Source organism: Anguilla rostrata, chromosome 17, assembly GCF_018555375.3.
Source record: "Anguilla rostrata isolate EN2019 chromosome 17, ASM1855537v3, whole genome shotgun sequence".
Classification (NCBI taxonomy): domain Eukaryota; kingdom Metazoa; phylum Chordata; class Actinopteri; order Anguilliformes; family Anguillidae; genus Anguilla; species Anguilla rostrata.
The window spans coordinates 19,369,219-19,396,667 of NC_057949.1; the positions used below are offsets into that span (position 1 = coordinate 19,369,219).

Genomic DNA, 27,449 nt, shown 5'->3' on the forward strand with positions numbered 1-27,449 from the left:
TTCGTAAATAGTGGTTTGGCCACTTTTCATATCTTGGATCTGTCAGATTTTTCCTACTCTTCCTTTGTACACTAGAAGATTATTTATGTTCTAAAACAAAAAACATGAACAATGTTATCATACTCCATGCCATAAAATGAAGCGTATTGCTTAGAAACCGCTTTCCAGGAAAACCAATTTCCTACGTGAAAACACTGAATTGACCCGTAAGTGATTTTATTTTTAAAAATAACATTTTTATTCTTATCGTCAGAAAGGAATAAAGAACAACATATGTAACGAGTAGCCTACATGAATTTTTTTTTTCCATTCTGAACAGACAACATAAAAACACGTAGGCTACAATAAAAAATATCTACAGCTGTATTGAAAAGAAAAGGATGAGGAAAGTTGATCCTATACATGTGCCTACACTACATATATACAGAAAGCCGTTTTAATGACGAGATTTGCTGAGTAACCAATTTAAAAGACACAGAATGTTACCAAAACTGGTGAGGGAGAACGGTGTTGTATAATGTCTTCAATACAAAACTGTTTAGTATGTATCTTTGTACAGGAGCATAACCAGGAAGGTGTAAAACTATAGACATGTACTTACACTCTGTGTAAAACAAGCCATGCTTTGCACAAGACTGTCCTCTGGTGGTTTTTGGAAAGAAATAATAAAACCACACCACCTTTGAGCAATGGTGAGGCAATATTTTATATACCTCTATTAGGTTGCTTTATTCAGTGGTAAGTGCTACTGAGAAATTATGTTGAAATAGGTTGTGAGGAAGCATAACCATTCAAATACACTCTTGTTCTTTCAATATCAGTGGTTGAATATCTATCTAGTCACAGAAATAGTACACTAATTGAATTTGTTTTGGTTGTGGGGAAAAAAAAGTGATTTTACAATTTATTATTGAAATTGCACAGGGTCACACTCAGCAGTATCTGGGCTCCTCATACACTCCAATTGTGCTGGCTGCCAAGGTGAGGTTCTCCCGGATTGTCATCAAACTGTCCAGCCCATCCTGCAGTTGTTGGGCAAGACTGCGGATCTTGTCGGCGAATTTGGTCTCTGTGCCCTTCTTCACCTTCTGGCTCTCCCCATTGGTGAAGAAGTCGTCCATGTCCAGGGAGAACTTCTGCAGGATTTCTAAGGACTGACAGGCGGTTTGGATGGAGCTGCTGTTGCCCCTAGCAACCTCCGCCAGCCTTGCCACGGCCACTGTCTCCTCGTCAGCGACCCTCAGCCTGGAGGCGTCCTGCTGTCCCAGCCATCCCATCCCCAGGCACACAAAATGGAGGCACCTCTCAATGTCCGAAACCTCGTCCCAGTAGTCCAGCACAATCTTCTCCACCCTCTTCCTGTCCAGGTTGCTGTTGACTTTGTTGGTGAGGGCTGCTGAGGCTCCCGTCAACCCACCAGCCGTCGCCACACCCACCCCTACTGCCGACACCACCAGAGAGGCGCCCAAGGTCAGGGGGGCGAGGACTAGGCCTGCTACGACCGCTACCCCTCCTACTGTCCCCGTTGTGCCCCCAGTCATGGTGGCAATTTTGGCCCTCTTGCGCGCTTTGTCCAAGTTGTCCGCAGTTGTGTACAGCTCAGTTATGCGGTTCTGCAGACTCTCACTGTTCTTGGACAAAAGGCAGTTGAAGAGACGAAGTCCCATCTTGATCCTGTAGGCTGTGAGAGTGAATACCCTGGAAACACAGTTCAGTACATAAGAACACAGAGCACATAGGTGCAACGTCATTTCACCTTAAAACTCAAGTCAACTCCCACCTTTGGGCCACTAAAATTTGACATGGCAGACAGAACTGGTTGCGTCAAATCCAATACATCACATTCATCTTCCTTTCTCCCATCTTTACATGCAAAACTAAGAAATGCTTACCCAGTCGAGAGTGGTAAATGTACTGAAATGACAGGCTGTGTGGTATACTTTGTTACCATAGAGTCTTAACTCGTGCTTGGATCTTCAGCTTGGCTGTCACTCAGCTCTTACCTGATTTCCTCCTCTTCCTTGAGTTCATAATCCAGTGGCATGTTATCCCACTCTGAAACAGGATTACAGCAAGACAGAGGCAGGCATGAGGGATTTATGAGACACCAAACTGCCCATACCAGTGTCATTACCAGAATGCAATATGTGATAGCGTTTTATCCAATGAGGAGTCAATTGGTCCGAATGACGCCATTTTTGAAATTCCACCGTTTTGGTAATTACAGCTCTGTGCCTAACAGATAGAATCCATTACACTGTGTGTATCCAATGTAGTGCATCACGTATGAAGAAAATGACCAATTACATTTTGTGTAACCTCGCACCTGTCAAGGAAACGGTCCTGAAATGATGCCTTTTAAGTAAGACAGTCAAACACGTCCCACTGCCATTTTCAATCCCAAAGGGCATCATTCAGGGACACCCAGGCAAGGGGAGGGGCAGATTTCACTCGATGGTTCCTACCACTGAACTCTACGATACGCTCTATGGTCCCTACAGACTTATCAGCAGAATGATAATGCGGTGAAGTAACTCACCTTCTATGGTGCGCCACCAGGCCATCAGTACCTCGATGTCCTAAAGCAGAAACAGTGGCACGATGGTTAGCAGAAAAACATCACCCTTTTAAAACTTGTTTTTCTAATGAGAGGATATGATGAGGGAACCATGCAAATTTTCAGTCTACATCCTTATGAAGATGCCCCTCATCTCACCTCAGGCTTGCGTTCCTCCGAATCCTCGTTTTTAACGCATGAGCACCAGCCCAGTTCCTCGTACAATGGCTCTGACTGTGACTTTGATTGGGGGATTGGTGGCAGTGGTCTTTTGGAGAAAAAATCATGGACCGCCTTGCTCCTGATTGCCTACGATACGACAACATATATTTATCCAAATTCAACTTCAGATTTTATTTTATTTTTTTGTATACAGTTAAAGAACATGTGAAATCAAAGTCATAACTTCTAATAGTTATATTATACATACATTAGAACAGGAAAACAAACACTGATATCATGCCTATTTTATACTGTTGAGATGTTACAGGCAATTTTTTTTATACTGAAAGCAACTGCACATTACAGGAATGGTATTAATCTTTCAAACACCATTTTCTTGCTCAATTCACACATTTACATGTCAACCAATTAATGGTGTGAATGTTTTTGCGGGCTGCCAATTAGAACTAAATTTGAAGTGAATATTTATGCACCACAGACAAGCAATGCCACACCTCCAATGACATACTTCACCTCAAAATGAAATGTTATTATTTTGGTTACTTTACCATTCATAAATTTGAAAAAAGTAAATGCATCTACCTTCACTTTGTGACTTAATGAACACTTTAATTACAAGAAAGGTGAGTGACTGCACAGGGTCTGTAATGAAGGAACCAGAGTGCTATAGAAAATGGCACCATAGTTAGGACTGCAGAATTATGCTGCTGACAGTAGGCGTAATGTTTGTTTTTGGGTTTTGGGTTTAGATTACTGATCTACCTGGAATGCTGAAAGAACAAATTAAGTCCACATGTCATGTTGGTATGTCAGATAACCTAAAGTACAGCAGCATTTTCCATCATAGGCTACATCATTTAGTGCAGACAGTAAAAATAACTGCTGTTAGTGAGAAGGACAATTATTTTGCTTTTGTGATTAAATTATGCATAAAATACATTGCACGCAATCCATATAAAATACATTGCATGGTTTAATAATAAATTGCATGTGCCATGAATCCACAAGAAAGGGATTTCTGTAGTTACCTTCAGGCTGCCCTTGTACTGAGTGTCACAGGCACCTGGAGAGGTTTCAATGTCCTTGTACTGAGCGTCACTGGCAAATGGAGGGGTTTTTCTGTCCTCGTACCCAGTGTCGCTGGCCCCTGGAGGGGTTTTTCTGTCCTCGTACCCAGTGTCGCTGGCTCCTGGAGGGGTTATTATGTCCGTGTACAGAGTGTCACAGGAACCTAGAGAGGTTTCACTGTACCCATACTGAGTGTCACTGGCAACTGGAGGGGTTTTGCTGTCCTTGTACTGAGTGTCACATACAACTGGATAAGTTTTATCATCGTATTGAGTGTCACTGGAACCTGGAGGGTCTATTCTGTCCTCACACTCAGTGTCAAAGCCAGCTGGAGGGGTTTTGCTGTCCTCGTACTCAGTGTCAAAGCCAGCTGGAGGGGTTTTACTGTCCTTGTACTGGGTGTCACAGCTATTGGAGGGTCCCCAGGTGGACATCTGTACTGGGAGGAGCGCTTTATGACCTCCACGGCTCTTGCTGAAGTTAGGAGGTGGTGGCCGTTCAGGGCGTGAGCTCCGATGGCAAGTATCCAAAGGTTTCTGCCATCGCAGTGGTAAGAGGAACACAGAAAGTACTTCAAACCTCAAACTCAATGGGAGCAATAATATACAACATTAAATCACAATAAACATACACTGCAAATATGGTGTTTTGGTATTACTGTAGCATGGTCAATGTGATAATGATAATAAAAGTGATGTAATGTTGATTCCATTCACAGAGGTGATGTTACCTTGTTTCATGTATTGCTAGACCATGTGGATCAGAGCATCAGCTAATCTTATTTTGTTCATTTATTTAATCTTTATTTAAGCAGGAAGGACAACTGAGAACTTCTCCTTTGCAGGGATGACCTGGGGAATCAATGTGGCTAGGGAATGCAAGGGATTATTCAGCCAGCCAGACACAGGGAATTATTAGAGAGCCAGTTCTGTGAGTTTTGCGAGGGTTTTAACTGAGAGTGAGAGTCAATAACAGGACTGCTACCTTTGCTCCCTGGTTTGCTTTCTGTTGGTCCCGACCGATCCGGAGCCACGCTGGTTTCCGGAAAAGGAGTTCGGAGTGGGACTTGGATCTGTGCACTGGCGTTGGTGGCTCAGATTTGAGCGTGAGCAAAGATGTGCTTCGCTCCAGGTGGCTAACCTGAGGTCACGGAAACAGGGTCAAAAGAGTGTTATGTAATGGTGAGCTCTTGTATGACTAAGGAGAGGCCATGTCAAAAAGAAGCAGAGGTTAAGGAGGACCTTCTGAATTTAATTTTAAAACATTTAAGAAAATTAATAAAAATATATAATAATAATGCAGCAACGATATTTGGGTCATAAAAGCCCAGGCAATAATACATTTAATGACCATAATAATAAATAGTATGCATATAATACTTTGCTTGTGTATCGTAATACAATCCATGTGTATAATAATAAATTGCATCTGTATAATGATGAAGAGACATTTTCCCTGAATATTTTTTTGAACTGGACACATCACCTAGTGCTATATCATATTGTCTGTCCAACCGTCAATCTCTTGCAGAGTTAGCATCTCACCTCAGTGGGTCTTGTCTCCTCCGGCAGTATTTCCAGGTAGAGTGGGATCTGTCCATCCTCAGACACAGAATTGGGAGGGGGAAGGGGAGGGGGAGGGGGAGGGGGCAGGGGTAAGGCCGAGGCTGAGGAATGGGGGCTCGGCGGCGGTGGCAAACTCTGGCTCGGGAGCAATGGGCTGCAGGGCTCTTTTTCATCATCTTCATCTTCTTCAAACATCTATGGGCCGTAAAAAAGCGAACATTTTATTAGAGAACTACAAACACCCGCAGCAGGGCTGAGGGGTGTACCACGAATCCACAAAAAAAGGGGTTTCTGTAGTCACCTTCAGACTGCCTCCATCCTGCGTGTCACGGCCACCTTTATGACCTCCACGGCTCTTGCTGAAGTTAGGAGGTGGTGGCCGTTCGGGGCGTGAGCTCCGATGGCAAGTATCCAAAGGTTTCTGCCATCACAGTGGTATGAGGAACACAGAAAGCACAACGATAAACTTGACAGATGCAATAAGCAACAAAAAATCACAGTCAACCTGAACTGCAAATATGGTGTTTCGGGTGTTACCATGACATCCCACAGAGTTAATGCGATGATAATAGAGATTACAGTACACACTATGCAGTACCTCCATCCTGACTGGATGCTTCTTGGCTTCATTTTACCTTTAACAGATGTTCTCACCCAGAGGAAATCGTGCCGTTTATATTCACCACCACACAATACAATCAATTCATTCAGCTGGAGATTTCTACTGAAGCAGCTCATCTTAATTTGCTAAAAGCAGCACCCCAATAAGGAAACAAACCCAGAACACTGGTGGTGCAGGTATTGTTCCCAAACAATTATTATGCTATGCTACCATCCTGCTACACTGTTTCATATCTTAAAGGTCATTTCCTCATTCCAAAAACATATGAATCATATGAATGTTTTGTTGTTTTGTTCATTTGCATAAGGAAGTAATAATTTATTACAGGTAAGTAGGGGCAATAGGCACTGGATTATGGCATGTCAAATCTTATTTTCCCCTATTTCATACACACCTGCTGAGTATTCTGAAGGCAGATAAGTAGCATGGCTGAAAGTCACAGCTTTTTAAAAAAACATTTTTTTCAAGACCATTTTTATTGTTTTAGAGCAGTGATTTCCAAACCTGGTCCAAGTGGCCCCTATATACGCTGGTTTTCATTCCAACCACAATTGCAATCTCAGAATTGATTGCAGAATTGTTCTACATGAAACACTTCTGCTTCTTTGTGGTTCTGTGGGTGCCTCCCCCCACCCCCACCCATTTCTTTAACATGTTCCAGTATTCTTGATTTATCAACATAATTAAATGTAATGTTGTTTCAGTTCACAGCAGTGTTGTTACCCTGTCTCATGCCTTGCTAGACCACCTAAATTAGAGCACCAGCTAACCTTAATTTTATTTATTTATTGATTTAACATTTATTTAACCAGGTACGTCAACTGAGAACTCACTTCTGTTTTGTAGGGATGACACAGGGAATCAATGTGGCTACAGATTACAGGATTATTCATCCAGTCAGCTGCAGGGAATCATTAGAGAGCCAGTTTTGTATGTGTTTTAACTGAGAGTGAGAGTCAATAACAGGACTGCTACCTTTGCTCCCTGGTCTGCCTTCTGTTGGTCCTGACTGATCTGGAGCAACGCTAGTTTCCGGAAAAGGAGTTCGGAGTGGGACTTGGATCTGTGCACTGGTGTTGGTGGCTCAGGTCTGCGCGTGAGCAAAGATGTACTTCGCTCTAGGTGGCTAACCTGAGGTCACGGAAAAAGGGTCAAAAGAATATTCTGGAAATTGTTCTCGCTTCTATGCCCATGGAGGGGGATGTCAGAAGGAAGCAGAGGTGAAGTGGTACTTTTTAAATTTAATTTAGAAAATTAAAAATAAATAGAATGTAGGAAAATTAATACAACCTTATAATACTTATGGACCTACAATATCTGGGCCATATAAGGCCAGCCAATAATACATTTCCTATCTATAATAATAAACTGCATGTGTATACAATGCATTACATGAGTATAATAATACATTGGATGTATGTATTAATAAATTGCATGTGTATAATAATAAATTACATATACACTATATGGCCAAAAGTACTGTATGTGGATACCTGACATCTTGCCTTCACAGGAACTAAGAGGCCCAGCCCATCCAAAAAAAGCAGCCCCAAAAGGGGTGCCCAGATACTTTTGGTCATATAGTGCATAAGGTAATGAAATGTATGTGTGTAATGATGAATTGCACGTGTACAATAATAAATGACATGTATAAAATTATAAATTACATGTGTATATTAATACATTGCATGTGTATAATGATGGAGAAGCTGGAGACATCACCTAGTGCCACAACATAATATCTGTCATTTCACTGATCTGTTGTAGTGTTAGCATCTCACCTCAGGGGGTCTTGTCTCCTCCGGCAGAATTTCCAGGTAGAGTGGGATCTGTCCATCCTCAGACACAGAATTGGGAGGGGGAAGGGGAGGGGGAGAGGGAGGGGGAGGGGGAGGGGGCAGGGGTAAGGCCGAGGCTGAGGAATGGGGGCTCGGCGGCTGTGGCAAACTCTGGCTCGGGAGCGATGGGCTGCAGGGCTCTTTTTCCTCATCTTCTTCGAGCATCTACGGGGTGTCACAAAAAAGCATAGATTTTATTAGAGACCCACAAATACTGAGGCGTGTAACACAAGTCCACAAAAAGGGGGTTTCTGTAGTCACCTTCAGCCTGCTTTCACTGCCTCCATCCTGCGTGTCCCTACCATTCAAGGCCGCCCCGGTGGACATCTGTACTGGGAGGAGCGCTTTATGACCTCCACAGCTCTTGCTGAAGTTGGGAGGTGGTGGCCGTTCGGGGCGTGAGCTCCGAGTGCAATTATCCAAAGGTTTCTGCCATCGCAGTGGTAAGAGGAACACAGAAAGCACATCGATAAACTTGACATGAGCAACAATAAGCAGCAATAAATCACAGCAAACCTGAGCTGTAAACATGCAGTTACGATGACATCCCAGAGAGTGAATGTGATAATAATAGAGATTATTATCTTTATTTAAGCAAGAAGGAAAACTGGTTAAATAAAGATGAAATAAATGATGACCAGGGCAATCAATGTGGCTAGGGAATGCAAGGGATTATTGAGCCAGTCAGATGCAGGGAATGATTAGAGAGCCAGTTTTGTGGGTGTTTTTAACTGACAAAGAGAGACAATAACAAAACTGATACCTTGGCTCCCCGGTTTGCTTTCTGTTGGTCTCGACTAGTAAAGAACGACGCAAGTTTCCGGAAAACAGGTTCAGAGTCGGACTTGGATCTGTGCACTGGAGTTAGTTGCTTGGGTTTGAGCAAGAGCAAAGACGTACTTCGCTCCAAGTTGCTAACCTGAGGTCATGGAAACAGGGTAAAAACAATGTTATGGAAATGGTGAGCTCTTGTATGATCAAGGAGAGACCATGTCAGAAGAAAGCAGAGGTTAAGTGATAGTTTCTAAATTCTATTTGAAAAAAAGAAAAATTAGCAAAAACATTTCATAATAATATAGCTGCAATATAAGGTAAGCTAATTAAATATTTTCTATGCATAATTATAAACTATAGTATGTGTATGAGAAAACAATGCATGTATACTTATAAATAAATTATGTAATAATAAATGACATGTGTATAATAATAAATTGCATGCGTGTAATCATAAATTTCAGAAGTATAATAATACAACATATGTGTATAATAACAAAGGAAAAACTGAAGATACTTTCCTAGAACAATATTTTGAACTGGACACATCACCTAGTGTTGTATCATAATGTCTGTTCTTTCATCAATCTCTTGCAGTGTTAGCATCTCACCTCAGTGGGTCTTGTCTCCTCCGGCAGTATTTCCAGGTAGAGTGGGATCTGTCCATCCTCAGACACAGAATTGGGAGGGGGAAGGGGAGGGGGAGGGGGAGGGGGCAGGGGTAAGGCCGAGGCTGAGGAATGGGGGCTCGGTGGCTGTGGCAAACTCTGGCTCGGGAGCAATGGGCTGCAGGGCTCTTTTTCCTCATCTTCTTCAAGCATCTATGGGGTGTCACAAAAAAGCATAGATTTTATTAGAGACCCACAAATGGGAATGGGAGTTCGGCGGCTGTGGAAAACTCTGGCTCGGGAGTAATAGACTACATCTTCCCCCATCTTCCTCTTCTTCAAACATCTATGGGCCGTAAAAAAGCCATAATTTTATAAGAGACCCACAAACACCCGCAGCACGGCTGAGGAGTGTACCATGACTCCACAAAAACAGGGTTTCTGTAGTCACCTTCAGACTGATTCTACTGCCCCTGTTCTCAATCATCCCATTTCAAATCTTACGTTCCCCTATTGCATACATACATACATACATACATACATACATAGAGTAGGCCTACATACACGTGATGAGTATTCTGATGGCAGTTAGGTAGCATGGCTGAACATCACTGGTTTTTGTAACTTTATTTTTATCTAAAGTATTTTTACTATTTTTACTTTACTTAGAGTGAGCGCTGGTGCTAATGTTCCATTGCACCTTTCATTGTAGTCGGTTGGCGTCAGCACCGCTGTCCTGTCCTGCTAATACAGAATTCTGCCTGTATTACTTTTCCATCTGAATCACTTGCCCTTCTGCCCGTCTGTACTCCTATGGGTGTCTTCCTGCTTCCTCATCACATTCCAGTATTCTTGATCATTGATTCTTTTTTATTTTTTTTTGAACCAGGCAGGTCAACTGAGAACTGAAAACATCCATTTTGGAGTGAGGACGTGGGGAATAAATGTGGCTAGGGAATGCAAGGGATTATTCAGCCAGTTAGACGCAGGGAATGATTAGAGAGCCAGTTCTGTGGGTGTTTTTAACTGAGAGTGACAGTCAATAACAGGACTGCTACCTTTACTCCCTGTGTTGCTTTCTGTTGGTCCTGACATCTCTGGAACCGTCCAGGTTCCTTGGAAACAGGTTCAATGTGGGTTTTGGACCTGGGCAGTGGTACTGGTCGCAGGGTCTCACGCATGTGCAAAGATGCACTTCGCTCCATGTGGCTAATCTGAGGTCACGAAAAAAGGGTTAAAAAAAAAATTCTGAAATTGGTGACGGCTTGTACGAGCACAGCGGCCATGTCAAAAGGAAGTAGAGGTTAAGTGGTTAAATGGAATTTTATTTTTCTTAAATGTAGCAAAATTAATTAAAATATATATTTTGGTCATATAAGGCTAGGCTAGCCAATAGACAAAGGCATACAATTGTCATCATATAGAACGAAGTCTTACCTTAGTTTCATTTTCTCTTTCTGTGTCGCTGTCTATGGGAGGACCCCGGCCACTTATTTCTAAATTCCTCTTGATCGCACCATTTAATGTGGCCCCGGGGAGTGGGGTGGGTGGCTATATTGAAAGGGGATTGGACAGCAGAGTCAGGTAGGACACTGTCGGTGTGCACTTAAAGTTCATGAAGCATCATCATTCTGGCAGCATCATTCAAGCCTACTGGTACTGGTACATACACTTGATTCTTATGTTGTAAATGCTTTGTGTGAGCTAATGTGTTCTGCCTTTCCTAAACTTTCTGAATAAAATATTCCATGAGATGAACCTCATCCAATAAAAGCTGGTCATATCAGACTGGTCGTAATGCACCAGTTATGCTGTGATTTAAGTATTTAAATCAAAATGCACTTGTCACAGTTAAGAGGCTTATAAAAATACAGATTTCATTTTTCATAATTCCATGTCCCACCTCCTCATGACTTTCTCTGATAAGTTGCACTTTGGTATAGACTGTTGATTTAGAAGAAGGTTTGAACTGAATTTAGGATTAAGCATTTTTAGTAATCTCATTTCAGCATTTATAGTATTCATATGTGATTACTTACTTCTTAATACCTTATTTTGTGGATCATAACAGACATTTCCTCATTGCACTGTGAACAGATATGACCTTGGTGTTTTGTGAATTAGAGTGTTGACAGCAGTTATCTGCCCTTTTAAATTCATGTTTGTCAGTAATTTTAACATAGCTTCATTCTTGCTGGTAGAACCAGTTTTTGTTTTTTTTTGGATGTCAAGGGAGTGTGCAGTGGTGGTCACAGCACTTGAGGATTGAACAACTTTCTAAATAAGGTAAAAATAATTCACAAAAGTATCACAAAGCTAATGTTTACTTTCCCCTCTCTTCTCCTCCATTAGTTTTTTTTTTTTTTTACTTCAGAAATAAACATTTATTTCAACCATGAAGATTTGACAAAAAAGCAGCACAAAAACAAAAACAAAAAAAACATTTTAATCCTTCTCTCTATTTTGTCCCGATGAAATGCGTTTTTTTTCTAACAGACATGTCTCATAAGAAATCTCATTTACCTCGGTCATGTTTACACGGTTTCACCTAAGTCCAGTCTCGCGGTCTGTCCTGTGTTACGCTGGACTTCTCAGCTTCTGTTCCCTTTAATTCCTGTGTTTCACATGGTCTTGCGCCCAACTGTACTGCGGGCCAGAGGGGCGATGCTATGCCCCGCTTCCTGCACCCTCACCCTTGGGCTTCTCTCTCTGTCTATCGCTAATATACAGCAAGTCAAAAGACCTGAAGGACGACAGGGGTGTGTCTCTTCATGTTGCCTTGCAACATGAAGGCACGGCTCTTGGCTTTGTGACTTGAAAGGAATTTCCTTGTTCTTCTTGTATAGGGCGCCATGCATTGATATTTGCGGGAACCGACCAGACACACTGCATGCCTGCACAAGTTCTGTATACAGTTCAGAGCTGCATGCTGCATTAGTGCTGTGTACAGATCAGAGCTGCATTAGTGTTGTGCACAGATCAGAGCTGCATGGCTGCATTAGTGCTGTGTACAGATCATAGCTGCATTAGTGTTGTGCACAGATCAGAGCTGCATGGCTGCATTAGTGCTGTGCACAGATCAGAGCAGCATGGCTGCATTAGTGCTGTGTACAGATCGGAGCTGCATTTTGCATTAGTGCTGTGTACAGATCAGAGCTGCATGGCTGCATTAGAGTTGTGCACAGATCAGAGCTGTATGGCTGCATTAGTGTTGTGTACAGATCAGAGCTGCATGCTGCATTAGTGTTTTGTACAGATCAGAGCTGCAAGGCCGCATTAGTGTTGTGGACAGATCAGAGCTGCATGCTGCATTAGTGTTGTGTACAGATCAGAGCTGCAAGGCCGCATTAGTGTTGTGTACAGATCAGAGCTGCAAGGCTGCATTAGTGTTGTGTACAGATAAGAGCTGCAAGGCCGCATTCGTGCTGTGCACAGATCAGAGCTGCATGGCCGCATTAGTGTTGTGTACAGATCAGAGCTGTATGGCTGCATTAGTGTTGTGCACAGATCAGAGCTGCATGGCTGTATTAGTGTTGTGCACAGATCAGAGCTGCATGGCTGCATTAGTGTTGTGTACAGATCAGAGCTGCAAGGCCGCATTAGTGTTGTGTACAGATCAGAGCTGCATGGCTGCATTAGTGTTGTGCACAGATCAAAGCTGCATGCTGCATTAGTGTTGTGTACAGATCAGAGCTGCATGACTGCATTAGTGTTGTGTACAGATCAGAGCTGCATGGCCGCATTAGCGCTGTCTACAGATTAGAGCTGCATGACTGCATTAGTGTTGTGTACAGATCAGAGCTGCATGGTTGCAGTCGTGCAGAATACAGCTCAGAGCTGTTACATATCTTCATCTAGCTCTTCACAAATTTATTGGCTGGTGGCTTGCAAAATATGTCAATATAAAATAAGCTCAAAGGATGTTTAAATGACCACAAATGTTTACTTTTACCCAGAGGGACTTGCACAACTTACATTCTTTCACATACAATCCATTTCTACAGCCAAACATTTACTGAAGCAATTCAGGTAAAGTACCTTATTCAAGGGTAAAACTGCATCACCCCACTTTGGAATCAAACACAAAAGTCACAAGCCCATGTCCCTAACCCTTACAATACACTTTCCACCCCTAGATATACTTCAGTACACATGTGCTCAGTTAAAGAAACTAATTCTGAAATGCTGCGTTTGAACGTGCCACATTGTTTCCCAGATCACTTGCCCTTCACACAGACCGCAGTAGTAGAACCTACAGAGCACTATGGAACACTCCAGAACTGCTAATGCAGATGCCATTTCCCTGATCCTTCATTGTACAGGTTCGACCAAGTATGCATCTTACAGAAGGAAAATACATTCCTGAAGGGCATATTTGTTTATATTGCAAGATGTCATTTCCAAAACAAGCTATTTCTGGAAAAACATAACCACAAATACATCACCTGCTTTTTGTAATGGAACAAAAAGCTTTGTTTGCACAGTTGTTCATTTGATGACCATTCCAAAGTATTTCAATAACATAGAGATTCACCAAAATATTTCTGCAGTCACAAGGGTGGGGCCGGTTAACGTGTTTGTGGGACAAAGTCACTGTATTAAACTTACATACAAGTAGCAGGAGTTTTCATATGTTTATCTGAAAACATTTCCTCCAAAGCCAAACCGGTGCAAACAAATTAAGGATGCACCAAACTGTCCAAGCCTCGTGACCTCCCCGTGACACAGTGCGTTACTTGTTGATTGACGGGGCGGGTAATCTAAAAACATACTGGCCAATCAGTATGCCGGATCTAGGAGCCCTCGCCAATCAGGATGGGACTGAGCGAAGAAAGTCGAGGACTTGCGAGAATTCGCCGAGGGGCAGATACGGATATAACTAGCGGAAAAACCTGCGACGATTGATTTGTATTCACTCCCAATTAAGAAGCCTCATCTTGTTCTAAATAAGAAAGCGAAATTGACTATTTTCCCTGTTTGCTTTCAGAAATTTAATGATGAGTCATCACAAATTGTTTTTCATCGCTATTTCGATATTTATTGTTTACAGTGGCGCAGTTATCAGGTAAAATGTTGCAAACATTTTGAAATGTTTTGCAGCTTAATCCTATTCATTTCAGTTGTAATGTAGCAATTGTTGTTGACTGTTTGCATTGATTTATTTAGAAAAAGAGAACTTTTTTAGAGCATAACCATTTATGTGAATATTCATTTATGTGAATATGTAAAACTATACAAGTCCGTGGATCTCGAGAGCGAGGTGCACGTGTCGATGTAGTATTTTCTCTACTTTTAACTAATATTTGTATGATTGCTACATTCAGGTTCCTAAATATCAGCCGTGCTAACTACAATAACGGTAACATAAATATTTATAATGTTTGATTGTCTCGATTTGAGTATTTTTACATCCAGTTGATTTTCCGTATTTCAAACGGGAAGTAGGCTAGTCTCTTAACAACTGGGTGTAACGGCCGAGAGAGACAAGTAGCGTGATGGCCGAGGTGCCGTAGTGACCACCTCTGATCCCGTGCATTGATTGCTAACGGAAAACGTCCCCGCCAGAATCCCACTGAAGAAAACGCGCACTCTGCGCCGTCAGCTGTGCGACAATGGGATGACACTGGATCAGCTACAGTCCAGGGCACAAATGCACATGACCGACCAGTATGCTGATAATGTCCCCGCCGACCTTGGCCTCGCCCCCCACCCTAACAAGACTGTCCCTGTTGAGAGTCTGACCAACTTCATGGACGTAAGTCTGGGTCACAGGGAGAAATGCTGTACCAGTAAACCTTGGGGTTGCAAAATTTTGAGCTGTTCTTTTGCTTGTATCGATTATTAGATAACTGATAATGTGGCTCCCCTTTCCCCAGGCCCAGTATTATGGGGTGATCAGCATCGGCACCCCTCCTCAGGAGTTCTCTGTGCTGTTTGATACAGGCTCCTCCAATCTGTGGGTGCCCTCCATTCACTGCTCCTTCTGGGATATTGCCTGCTGTGAGTCAAAGCCCTGCTGCATGTGACCGTGTGTGTGTGTGTGTATGTGTGTGTGTGTGTGTGTGTGTGTCAAATTGTATGAGCAAATCTATTATTCATTAATTTTTTTACACAAAACCAAACCGAGGCATCTTGTACCTGCCACACGGTGAAGTCTTCAGAAAAAACTCAAAAGACTAACTCCAAAGTTTGATTCATTTAGATATACTCACTCAAATGTACTGGTTCATTTTAAAGAATCAAACTTTCCAACACGTGTGTGTGAGCGGTGCAAAAATGGTACATGTGTGTCTGTGTCTTTTTCCCAGTTTTACTGCGGCAACACATTCATCCTCCCTTAGTTGTACGACGTCAATGGGAATAAGAACAACTGTGTTGTCGTGGGTGCACACCTGCCCCATGTGACTAACCTCAGGGGAGAGCAGTGGCGCAGGTGTGTCATTAATGTTGAGCCCCCCCCCCCCTCGCAGGGCTCCACCGTCGCTACAATTCCGGGAAGTCCAGCTCCTATGTGGCCAACGGAACAAAGTTCTCCATTCAATATGGAAGGGGAAGCTTGTCAGGCTACATCAGCCAGGACACCATCTCTGTGAGTCTCTGCATCCATCTGGATACACAAACTCCCATCAGGCAGTTCATCTGCCGCCTGTACAGCTTCTCATCCCCAGACTGTGTCTTTTTGATTCCTTCCCCATGTTAAAAAATAAACTGCAGTCTTTTGCGTTTAGCAGCAGTTTGTATTATAACGAATGATGCGGATCTGATACTGAGCTAGCTCACTCATGCTGTGCTGTGCTGGTGTTTAAATTTCTCCCTCCTCAGTTAGCTGGGTTGACCGTGCCGGGCCAGCAGTTTGGCGAGGCCGTGTCCCAGCCGGGATTCGTGTTCGCAGTGGCGCGCTTCGACGGGGTGCTGGGGATGGGGTACCCGTCCATCTCTGTCGCTGGCGTCCGGCCGGTGTTTGACACCGCCATGGCTGCCAAGCTTCTGCCTCAGAACATCTTCTCCTTCTACATTAACCGGTGTGTGGCGAGTGGCGGTGGGGAAAACTCTGCGGCTTAAATGTCATGTGTGCCCAGAGGTTCTTCCTGTAGCTGTAACTACCTGTACAGTAAGGTTCCACCTCACCCAGACTGTGGTTTGATGATTTGTTTTGGAGCCAACTGTCAGCGTGCCCTCACATTTTTAACCAGGGACTCCACCAAAGCATGCTGTGAATGTGTGACATTTAGTGATGAAACATTGAATGCAGTGCCTTCATGTCTTTGTTGTCAATCATTCTGTCTGGAACTCCTCCCCCCTCCCGCCCACACCCCTGTGATATGGTTTGTAAGGTGACTTTCTTTTCCCGACATTGCTTAGCTATCTGTGACTGTGGCTCATATTCTCAGTGAAACTGAATATTTGAGGTACTTCCCAGCACTGGATAAGAGATGCGAGTGACACAATCTGTGATACAGTAGGTGACAGTTTGTGACTATGGGTTGAAACGGCCTTAATTCATAAACAAGCAATGTCAGCAGAATGTTTTTTTTTTTTCTCCCTTAAAAAAAAAAAAAAAAAAAAACGAAAAATTCCTCAAACGGTAATGAATGACATTGCAACTCATGATCCAGTGCCTGCTCAGACTACAACAGAGATGATTATCACCATGGCGCTCATTGTAAATGAATGGGAGTTCGCGTGCTCGTTCCTAGGAACCCTAGAGCAGCAGTGGGAGGAGAGCTTGTGCTGGGAGGGGCCGATGACCAGCACTACGAGGGAGCGCTGCACTACGTGAACGTCACCCGCAAGGCCTACTGGCAGATCGCCATGGACGGGTGAGCGTCCCGCCGGGCCTCCGAGCGAGACCCTTTCCGTCTTTGATGTTTGAGCGCCGTGCGCTTCACTGCCCATTAATCTGCACCTGCAGGGTTTCCGTTGGGAATCAGCTGGCGCTCTGCAAGGGTGGTTGCCAGGCGATTGTGGACACAGGAACCTCCCTCATCGTAGGGCCTGCGAAGGAAGTCCGAGCCCTGCAGAGAGCCATTGGGGCCTTGCCTCTACTCATGGGAGAGGTGAGGAGTGGGTCTTGGGGAGCCAATAACCAATGAACATGCACAACAGGACCTCACTAACCAATGAACAATGCACAGCAGGAACTCAATAACCAATGAAAATGCAGTGTGTGGTGAATCTCCCATGTTTGCCTGCCAGTGTGAGCATTAAATTAGCTTTCTCCGTTGTTGTTATCCAGTATATGATTCCTTGCGGGAAGATCCCATCTCTCCCAGTCATCTCATTCACTCTTGGAGGAAAGCAGTTCAATCTGACTGGGGAGGACTATGTCCTGAAGGTAACCTACAGCCCACCCCTCTGAATAGCATGATTCATCATCACCCAGCCAGATTAAACCCTGTGACAGCAGGACAGTGAAACAATCGTGCCCACTGTGGCCCCTGTCATTTTGCCCCTAATGTGATGATCTCCCTCTCGTGACTGCAGGAATCTCAACTGGGAGTGTCGATTTGCCTGTCTGGGTTCATGGCCATGGACATTCCCCCTCCAGCCGGGCCCCTGTGGATTCTGGGAGACGTCTTCATCGGTCGCTACTACAGCGTGTTTGACAGGGATGCTGACCGCATGGGTTTCGCACCTGCTAAATAGAGGGGAGAGAGGGAGAGAGAGGAGGGGGGAGAGAGAGAGATATTTCACAGGCTACTGGAGAAGGGGACAAAGACCACCCAAAAAGGGAAGAGCCACTCCTCTCTGATCCATTCTGTTTTCTGCTTGCTACTTTCAGAGCTATGAAACGGTACAGATTGGGATGGGAAAGGCTAATTGTACCAAATTAACTATGCAATTTTATTTCTATGCAACTTATTTCTTAATGAATTACTTTTTGTACAGATCAATAAAAGCTTGTGCTGAGTGAGGACCGAGTGCTTTGCTCATTTTAAACTCGGGCAGCATTCCGAAGAACAAGCTGATGATTTGTAGAATTTGAAACTTGAAATGTTGACTGATTAAATTGAAGACCCTTCTGCTGGGGGGTGGGGAAAGTGTTGAGTCGGTTTCTGTTGACCGGGGTTGTTGACCAGTGGGGGGGCGAAAAAAAAAACTACTTTTTTTTTTTTTTCCCCCTGTTGATCAATGTCACACTGTTGGGGGGACAAATTTAAAGCGCTGCCAATAAGAACTGTGGGTAAATGCATGCAATTTAAACTGCTGTTATGAAAGATGATATTGAAGATATGCCATAATTTGAATGTTAAACATGTAAGCAAATTGTATGCTTGATTCCTGTAAATGGAAAGGTATTTTTTTGTGGACAACTTGGGCAACTTTTTTCTGTATATTGTGTCCACTTTCAAACTACATTGTGTTTATCTGTGTAGGTCCTACCAATTCAGATTATGATTCAATGAAAATCCTATTTTCTAATTAAATAAAAGTTTTAAATAGTGGAAAAGTAAGCCTGGGTTTTTAAATTACGTTGTCAGAAAAAAAAAAAATTCAGAAACACAATGGGACAGTCAACTCTCCAACAGAAATTTATTGCAACAGCAGCGTAACCTGTTAAAATGAACATACTTGTTTATGTAACGTGTTTCCATAGTCTGCCTGTGGCTACACTGGACAAGACCTAAGTAGGAAGTTTGTTGTGGATGCCCTTCAGTTTTTCCTTTTCACACCCTGATTCTTCAGAACACACTTCTATACTGATTAAAAACATTTGAGACACCAGAAATGGATGCATACTGTTCAGACCTAGTGCTTCGCAAAAGAGATTCACCATTATATTTGAGGTTAGTTAGCAGCTCAAACCTTCAACTTGACAAAATCCAGACAACGGTTTTAACAAGATACCAGCAACATAATTCTGACTATTGCCACAGAAACTAGACTGGCCTCCCATTTTACCGGAGACCACCTAACTGAAAACTTTCCATCAGACGATTATATGAAATTCTAAGGCAAATAAAAAAAACCACAGAAACACAAAAAAAAAAAATGCTTACTGGAGAGTAAGAGCACCATGGCTGAAATTCTGGTCACACACAACACCCCCACTTCCCAGAAAATGGTACCAGACAGATTTCACCATATAGCACCATGACTGACCTTGTGCCACAAACACCACCCCCCTCCCCGAAAAAGGAACCAAAGACTGATTTGACCATAAACAAATCAGAAATGGATTGCACAACTCACTCGACTTTTCCCTCTGACTGCACATGTCGGTTTGGCAATGGGCCGGGATTTCTGAAAAGCTGATGGTTCAATCTGTGACCCAGCTCCACTCTTCACAGCAGAAACCCTGCCTGCAGGGCCCTGTTAAAAAGAAAATCCAGATTCCAGGGCACCCAGCATCGTTCCTCTTGAAAGGGTCTTGTTCTGGAAATGTGATGAGCTTCACACAGCACTGATTCCCAGTGTGGGCTCTTTATAAGGCCTTGGCCGATAAAGGGTTTCATTAGGCATCAGAGAAACAGCGCTCTGCCACAACCAGCCGAACCCAACACTGACTGCACCCCCCCCGAGACACCACCTGGCACATACGTTCCCCACCCCCAACCCAAACAAGACAGGACAAAATCAGACACAAAAAATCGATATTTGGACCAACAAAAAAACAGTTGGAATTGGAAACATTCATTCGAGCCATTAACTAGTGACAAACAGAAGTGAATCTCAGCAGCAGTTCCTGGTGGGAGGATTTCAGTCATATAGTGACTGGTGGGCACAGGACACTGGCTAAAAGAAAAGGCCTCTTCCAATCAGTGGGTGTCCTGTTCGCTTATGAACCACCGTCAACGTAACCTTTGCTGTGAAAGTGCTGCCTATGCAGCTTGTATTCCCTGAACAACAACAAAACATTTTAAAATCATGCCAGGACACAGGCAGCTTTTTGCTCTTCAAGAAGACGAACAACATGAAGATCGGGGGGGAGAAACAGACGTGCAGAACTGGTGGAACGAGCAGGACTCCAGCGCACAGACCCCGTGGCTCCGCCCTCTCTTTTGTCACAAGCCCCATTTTGGATCGAGACTTTTTCCGAAGAGGATTTTTAGAAGTCTGCACATTTTTCTAGTGCCTGTTCTACAGTGGATCACTGTTTGCATAAACAAAACATGCCATTGTTGTGCAGCGAACAAATACCTTCATAGTCTCTTGCTCGCTCATTTTGGTAATACTCACACAACAAATACAAAAATACTTGTTTCCGTTACATTATTAGACATACATTTATTAAACATAGTTTGCTGCCCCCTCCCCAATAAGGGTCTGTGACACAGACACAATGTTCATTAAAAATAAATAAAGTAAAATCTTTTACATACTACTTTTGGGTGCAATGAGAGAGAGTTGGATTTTCAAGCTGAGGTATGACGGAGTATTAATACATCGTTTTATTTTTATCCCGTGGGATGCATCGATGCAGCAGACAGAAATCTTCACAGTTCCCCAAAAAAGCCTTTTATTTGTTCAATCCAGGACAGGACTCAGTGCTCCTCGGGCAGTGTTAAACAGGGAACAGGGAAGCGTGCAACAAGTTAAAGTCCGGGTGAGTTTAAACGCACTGCCCCTGGGCCCCCCTTTGCTCCTCTCATGTTGCCGTTGACAACGGCTGCTCGTCACATTTCACAGACAGTGCTGCTAACAGTCAGCTTCTTGCAATGAGGCGATCCGTGATGACACAGGAAACTCACTCCGAAGTGTCAAAACAGCATTGGGCCGAGACACATATCATGTCTGAAAAGCCGGCAAGACGCCACACAGAATCTGTCCGTTTATTAGTCACTTTTCCGAGGATCTGCACCTACCTCGTGAAAGCTTTTGTTCTGACAAGAATGACTCAGCAATTCACACCTACAAAAGTTCAAAAACCTTTAGGGTGGAGTGGAAGAGCTTCAGTGTTTTTTTTTTGCGTTTGAACACGGGTTAAAAAAAAACATCTCGCCCTACAGATTTCACAAAGCATTTCCTTGTGACAACACATTTACCAATGCAAATTTTTTTGTCACTTGACCAGAAATGTGAAACTGCTCCACTTGCGCATGCGCACACACACATACACACACACACACACACATATATATGCATTCTCCCTGTAAAAATGGTATCTATAAGCAAACCATCTATATAGTGGGGTGTGCTTCTGACTTGCAGCTCTACTGTCCAGTTTTGACACCAAAATGAAAATAAATCATATTCACATGGCGTCCTGCCCTTTGCTTACAGCCAATCACATGCCTCACGCAACACAATCACCAGTACAACTCCTGGATCAGCCCCCAACGAGGCTTCCATCCAACATCAGTGCAGAACACCCATCACACCTAGTGTAACTTTCCACCTGATCCTGAAGATAGGACTAACATACTTTGAAGTGAATAAAATCCTGTTTTGAGTCCAACAATTATTTGTTCTTTATTTTTTCATTTCCTGCAGCTCAACACACAAAGGAAACAAACGTGCATTCAAGTAGGCTAGTCAATAGCACTCCCCACTAATGTACTTCCCGTTTTTAGGATGAAAGAGGAAGTGACCTTCACACTTCCCGTTTCTCAGAAACCTAGGATGACTGCTTCACACTGGCTGTCTGACCACAGTGAACAGAGAAAGCGTGTTCGGCAGCTGTGGTTACTATGGTGCACCAGAACTTCCTGCCCCCATGTCCAAAATTTAACTTGCTGACCAGCTGTTAACACTTTAATTCCTTCTGTTCTTAGAGCTTCTGTGCCAAGTTCCAGCTCGAGTCTCAGTCAGAATAATACTATCAAATGCATTGGGTTTAAAAAAAAAAAACCTATAAAGGTACAGCCATTAAGGGGGAATTAGGTGGACCCATACAATTAACCAGGTTACTGAGCTGCATCTCACCATCGGTCTTAGGTAATAAATAAGCTACGGCCTAATTATAAATAAAAAAACAAACCAAGAAACGAAACTTATCTGTCGGCAGATGCATCGGGGTTTTAAACGCTCCCTCACAGTGAGACATGTCCAAGACCTCTCTCTCAAAAGGGGCAATGGGGAGGCTGTCCTTGTGTTTCTAAAGAACCAGCTGAGCCAGCTGAGTGGTAACTGGCCACCGGTCTGCTGTGGTGAGAGGTGGGGGCGGGGGGTGGGGGTCACGCGGTCCTCAGGAGCCCCTCCGGGTCGGACAGGGCGCAGTAGAGGGTGTAGCCCAGCTCGTCCACCTCCTGGGGGGTGAGCTCGCAGAAGAGGTTGACTTTGGGGCAGAGGGCGCAGGGGAGCCTCCCGGCCTCTAGGTGTCCCACCAGGGCGCGGAGGAGCTGCAGGAAGCGGTCGGCCAGCGCGTCCCGGGCCCAGTCCCCCTCCCCCTCGCTCAGCAGCAGCAGGGCGTTGGTCAGCTGGCCGGCGGTAAGGCGGGAGAGGGCGGGGTTCAGCTTGCACACGGCCTTCAGCACCTTCAGGCACAGGCAGCGGCAGCCGCCGTCCTCCTGGTCCAGCGCCCGCAGCCGCGCCGTCTCCGCCACGCGAAAGCTCTGCCGCCACAGGTTCTCGTGGCGCTCGGCCCGGCGGTGCGGCTTGGCGATCAGCGAGACGCCGTCCTCCATGGCGAGCAGCGGCAGGAAGTCCACGTAGAGCCGGTGCTCCCGCTCGTACTGCACCTCCAGGGTGAGCGTCTCCGAGGGCACCACCGGGCGGATCACGTAGTCCAGCACGCTCCCGATGGCCGGCCAGTTGATGGAGCCGGCCACCAGCTTCTCGAAGACCTCCAGCACGCTCTTCGGGGAGAGGTACCCCCCCACCAGGCAGCGGTCCCAGTAGCTGCTACCCCTGGGGAAGTACTCCAGGTTCTCCCGCCGCACCAGCCAGAACCCCGGCACGTTCATGATGGTGTCCTCGCCCGGGACCGGCGACCACAGGTTCTTCTCCAGGATCAGGGGCACCATCAGCTGGGCGTGGTCCGCGGTCACCACCTGAGACAGAGCTGGGAGGGGTCAGAGCCACATACCTGTGTGTCTGATCCACACACTTCACCCACACTTATCACTCTGCCGGAGCTCCAGGCTCACCGCGGTTCTTACTGGACCCACAGGTTTGAGCTCAGCAGCCCTAAGGTTATCATAAACCCTTTACACAAAGCTGCAAGCTCACATTAGTTTACCTTTATCTTTAGAGCAAATTTCACTCCTGTCCTGCAACTGCTCAACAAAGAGCTCCGGCTGAATACACTTCATAGACATGAACAGAACAGAAGCCAGGAACCCACTGTCCTAATGTAGTTTACACGCATACTATGGAGGACTCGCACTAAATAAAGGCTGTTTACATGATTCGATGGAAAATCACACTGTTTAGCAATTTCAGAAAATGCATTCAAATGGAGATGTCATTGTTTTGGCCATATCCCCCAGCCCTACCTGCAGGTCGTCGTAGAGACTCCCGCTCAGGTACATCTCCCTCAGGGGCATGTCGGGCAGCTTGGCGTGCAGGAAGACCCGGAGCTCGGCGCAGATGTCCAGGGCGGCCCGGCGGGCGCTGGCCTGCTCCTCGCCGGGGATGGTCACGCGCTCGCGGTAAAAGGTCCACAGCCGCTCCTGCAGGGACAGGCGCAGTCGCGCGCGGTGCAGGTCCGCCGAACCGGCGCCGTCCTGCCCTCCGGCCCGCCGTACATGGCCTGGGGGGGGCACACGGCCTGGAGGGAGGGGGGGGGGGCAGGAGGAGAGGGAGAAATCTTAATCCTAACAGGAAAGTGGGGAGGCCTCTTATTCAATTAAACTGTCAACAGGGGCACTGTGGAGTCAAAGCAGGACTTCACAGAAGTTCTAAAAATTGTATGTGTTTAAGAACTGAATTAACATGCAAACAGAGGTTCTTCTGAAACTCTATTTTAAATCTATTTTACTATAATCACCCAAAAGAAATGGAAATCATTAGTGGGCTTGCTTCCGACAAGCCCACTCTTGCTATCTTGCATATATATATATATATATATATTTAAAATTCTTTTTATTATCCGCACTTTCTGCCCGATTTTTCTAGCTCTAACTAGTCCTACAGTTTTTGCACTACATTCAAACTGCTTACACCAAAATGACTGGCTAGTTCCAGACATTGTTGCTTGTATTCAGATCTTTGAAACATTCAAAACTTTTTGAAATATTCTACTTTTTTTGTGGTTACTCCAGAGAGTCACTCGGGACGTTTGGTCCAACGCTGTGGTAGGACGCTTACGCAGGTGGCCACTCATGGCAGGAGATTTTAAGCACAGCTTTATCGCCTCACGTTACTTTAGCTAACCGCAAATCTGGCAGTATACTCAGTAAGAAGAAAGAACGTCAGGACTGAGAACCACCGGTGAACATGTCCACGAACACCGTTGTCGGTGTACTCAGTGAGAACACCGCACTGTTCCGCTGGGGTGTGAATAATTATGAATAATTATGAGGCAGCTATTAACAGGGGCTGGAATCTCACCCAGACCTCCGTCTCGCGGCTACGCCATGGATGTATAAAGGGAAGGGCTACGCAAGATCACAACACAAAACAAAAAATTTTAAAGTGTTTAAAGTGCCTTTAGTTTATCTAACTATGCAAAAAAAAGGAAAAAAAGGCGAAGGAGATGGTACATTCGCGCTGTAAATGAGAGTAGAAACGGAGAATGGAGAGTTTTGTCTGTACATTCGGCAAATGCGGAGTTTAGACGAGGGGGTCCACTTCTCTTATTTCCAAATGTGTGCTAGGCGTTTTGATGACTTGCTGAAACAAGCAGCACCATTCATCAAACATGCGGGAGCTCACAGAAATCCCATCTGTACAGAAGATAACATCTTAACATGTTAGCGTTTCGCCTACTTTAGTTAACCTAGTTAGCGCGTACGGATGATACACACAGCAAGCCCACACAATTCCTTCAAGAATTGTAACCCTTCTAGTTTAAAGTGTAATGCTGAACTCCCATGCTGGGAATTAATACATTTTATTAATTTATTCATTCATTCATTTCCATCCTAAAATTAGTATATCCTTACTTTTTCAAGAACAGTACGATGGTTCAAAAATATGGATCTTGCTCAAGAATGAACCTGTATTTAACCCCAAACACTGTGCACCACCCACAATGACAGGCAGTCTCTGCCTTTAGTCACGGTCAGATGGATCACCCGCTCAGGCTTCCTTCGGTCGAATCCTCAACAAAATTTCATTTGTTCAAGCCGACCTACTGTTGCACTTCTCTGTATGTACGAGCAATTTGTACGACAATTTGTCTCGCTGCTTACAAGGGACTTGCCGGTATTGCTCAAGCCGAGTTTCTCTGAGCCGTCACATGAGCTTCACTTGGCTTAAAGCTGAATGCAGTACACAAAGCAACCAATGATGGCCATTCTGGATGTGAATGACCCTTACAAACAGATGATTTTAACCTGTGCTCCGAATACCAGAGCAAATACAAGCACCGATGTGAAAGAGTGTACACTCAAGTAGCGTACACTAGGTATCAGTAGTTATAAAAACGAAATACTTACTGAGACTGACTGGACTCGTTTGGACACAACTAAAGTTGTGTGGAGCTAATCAATTTAGCTTTGAAGAGCGTTTGAAGAGCGTCAGTGGAGGACGAAGCTCAAAGGTCCCACTCGAGGACGCCTAATTGCCAACACATTAAGAGCTCTCAGACAGGATCATCGCCCACAATTACACAAACCAAACAAAACAAAAAACAGGGGATTCACACCAGCTTCCCACCACGTGGATAAAACACAACGGAACAGCATAAGAGCACCAGGCTTGTAAACGTGCTCTTGTGCTCCCACCTTCACTGGAAAATCTAACTCATCTGTGTACATACCTACAGCTACACACGCATATGCACATACGCATGTACACACATAACACATGCTTGCACTGGGGAAGAGGGTTCGCCCCTTCAAGTTGGCTAAAATGAGCGAGACTCCAGAGCAGAGGAACGGAACAAAACCAACTAAAAAGATTTCAGCGCAGTGTGCGCTACACACGGCTACGGCTACAAATAACGTCCTGTCAACACATTACAGGCATTTAGCAGGCACTCTTATTCAGAACGCCTTACACAGCTTTTTACACAGCGTTCACACTGTCGCCACTCATACAGCTGGATACGTACTGAAGCATTGCAGGTTAAGTACCTAGCTCAAGGTGTTGATAAGTAATACCAATACACACACCTGCTATGCACAAAGCGAAACCATTCGCGGTCCGGCTTGTCTGCAGTGGTATCACTTGTTGTTAGCGTAGTGGGAGTGCACGGAGACGGCTTTGGCGGGCAGTTTACCTGGTTCAAAGGCACTGGAGGACGTAGGTAGTGTCTGCAGCGACCGACTCACTGTGGACTTCATGTCATGGTTCAGTAGCCTTGGCGACGACCCCAGCCAACTAGGCTCCTCCCAGCTCCTTTTACCCCCCCGCTCCATCTTGGTGGGGCTAGTGGGGGCGCTTATGGTTCGATCGTACATCTGAAAAGCGAGTTTACAGAATTCAAAGTTCATCTCTCTCCATTGGGCCGTCAAATTTAAGAAAAGATAGCAGCGATTATAACCCTGAACATAACCCTTAAAACGGCAGTGATTATAATCCTGAATATAAACCCTGAAAACTGCAGTGATTATAACCCTGAATATAAACCCTGAAAACTGCAGCGATTATAACCCTGAACCCTTAAAACGGCAGTGATTATAATCCTGAATATAAACCCTGAAAACTGCAGCGATTATAACCCTGAATATAACCCTTAAAACGGCAGTGATTATAACACTGAATATAAACCCTGACAACTGCCATGATTATAACCCTGAATAGAATAGGGTCACTCATACACACTGACCGCTTTACAAACCTAATTTGAAAATAGGACAGACTAGCTCCCCTTTGCTGCTTATCCATGTTGTGCAGATATTGTGTGAACACTGCGTTACTCTGACAAACTGAAGCCGCCAAGCACAGAAAAAAAGAAGCGATTATATTTCACAGCTGCTTCGGCTCACTCGTTTGACAGCCAGCGTGGCGATGCCAAGCATGGCAGCCCCTCCGACCCCCAGCACCAGCTTGGCATTGGACAGGACAAAGTCGATGGCGGTACCCATCCCATTATCATCCTTCTTTCCCTTTCGGTCGCCATTAACCCCGGCCATCTTCTTCCGCTCTGCTCAGGGTGCGGGGGATGGGGCGGGAGAGGAGGAGGTGGAGGAGGAGGAGGGAGAGAGAGTGTAAATTTAGTGCTTTACTGATGATGCTCGCACA

At 44.7% G+C, this 27,449-nt stretch overlaps 3 protein-coding genes across 7 annotated transcripts; 1 reads left to right on the plus strand and 2 right to left on the minus strand.

Annotated features, from left to right (window-relative positions):
- Positions 1 to 214: 214 nt before the first annotated feature.
- On the minus strand, positions 215 to 13,945 carry LOC135243899 (proline-rich protein 36-like). Of its 5 annotated transcripts, none has more exons than XM_064316024.1 (13): positions 13,824 to 13,945; positions 10,653 to 10,766; positions 10,274 to 10,429; positions 9,219 to 9,428; positions 8,597 to 8,752; positions 8,095 to 8,262; positions 7,777 to 7,998; positions 6,971 to 7,126; positions 3,769 to 4,344; positions 2,717 to 2,866; positions 2,540 to 2,579; positions 2,004 to 2,055; positions 215 to 1,698 (listed from the first exon to the last, which is right to left on the minus strand). In XM_064316024.1, the coding sequence occupies exons 3-13, from the start codon at positions 10,418 to 10,420 to the stop codon at positions 933 to 935; spliced, it is 2,643 nt and encodes an 880-aa protein (XP_064172094.1). In that variant the 5' UTR covers positions 10,421 to 10,429; positions 10,653 to 10,766; positions 13,824 to 13,945; the 3' UTR covers positions 215 to 932. The 5 variants fall into 5 exon arrangements, with proteins under 5 accessions (XP_064172094.1, XP_064172093.1, XP_064172095.1 ...); XM_064316023.1 differs by lacking the exon at positions 13,824 to 13,945 and adding an exon at positions 11,739 to 12,074; XM_064316025.1 differs by lacking the exons at positions 8,095 to 8,262; positions 8,597 to 8,752; positions 9,219 to 9,428; positions 13,824 to 13,945 and adding an exon at positions 11,739 to 12,084.
- Positions 13,946 to 14,055: 110 nt separating this feature from the next.
- Positions 14,056 to 18,666, plus strand: napsa (napsin A aspartic peptidase). Its single transcript, XM_064316030.1, has 9 exons — positions 14,056 to 14,280; positions 14,781 to 14,970; positions 15,092 to 15,215; positions 15,686 to 15,804; positions 16,038 to 16,237; positions 16,913 to 17,035; positions 17,128 to 17,272; positions 17,452 to 17,550; positions 17,700 to 18,666. Exons 1-9 carry the CDS (start codon positions 14,210 to 14,212, stop codon positions 17,859 to 17,861), a joined length of 1,233 nt encoding a protein of 410 aa, XP_064172100.1. The 5' UTR covers positions 14,056 to 14,209; the 3' UTR covers positions 17,862 to 18,666.
- Positions 18,667 to 18,725: 59 nt separating this feature from the next.
- mief1 (mitochondrial elongation factor 1) lies at positions 18,726 to 27,340 on the minus strand. Its single transcript, XM_064316029.1, has 4 exons — positions 27,194 to 27,340; positions 26,485 to 26,665; positions 23,594 to 23,868; positions 18,726 to 23,149 (listed from the first exon to the last, which is right to left on the minus strand). Exons 1-4 carry the CDS (start codon positions 27,338 to 27,340, stop codon positions 22,334 to 22,336), a joined length of 1,419 nt encoding a protein of 472 aa, XP_064172099.1. The 3' UTR covers positions 18,726 to 22,333.
- Positions 27,341 to 27,449: the final 109 nt, after the last annotated feature.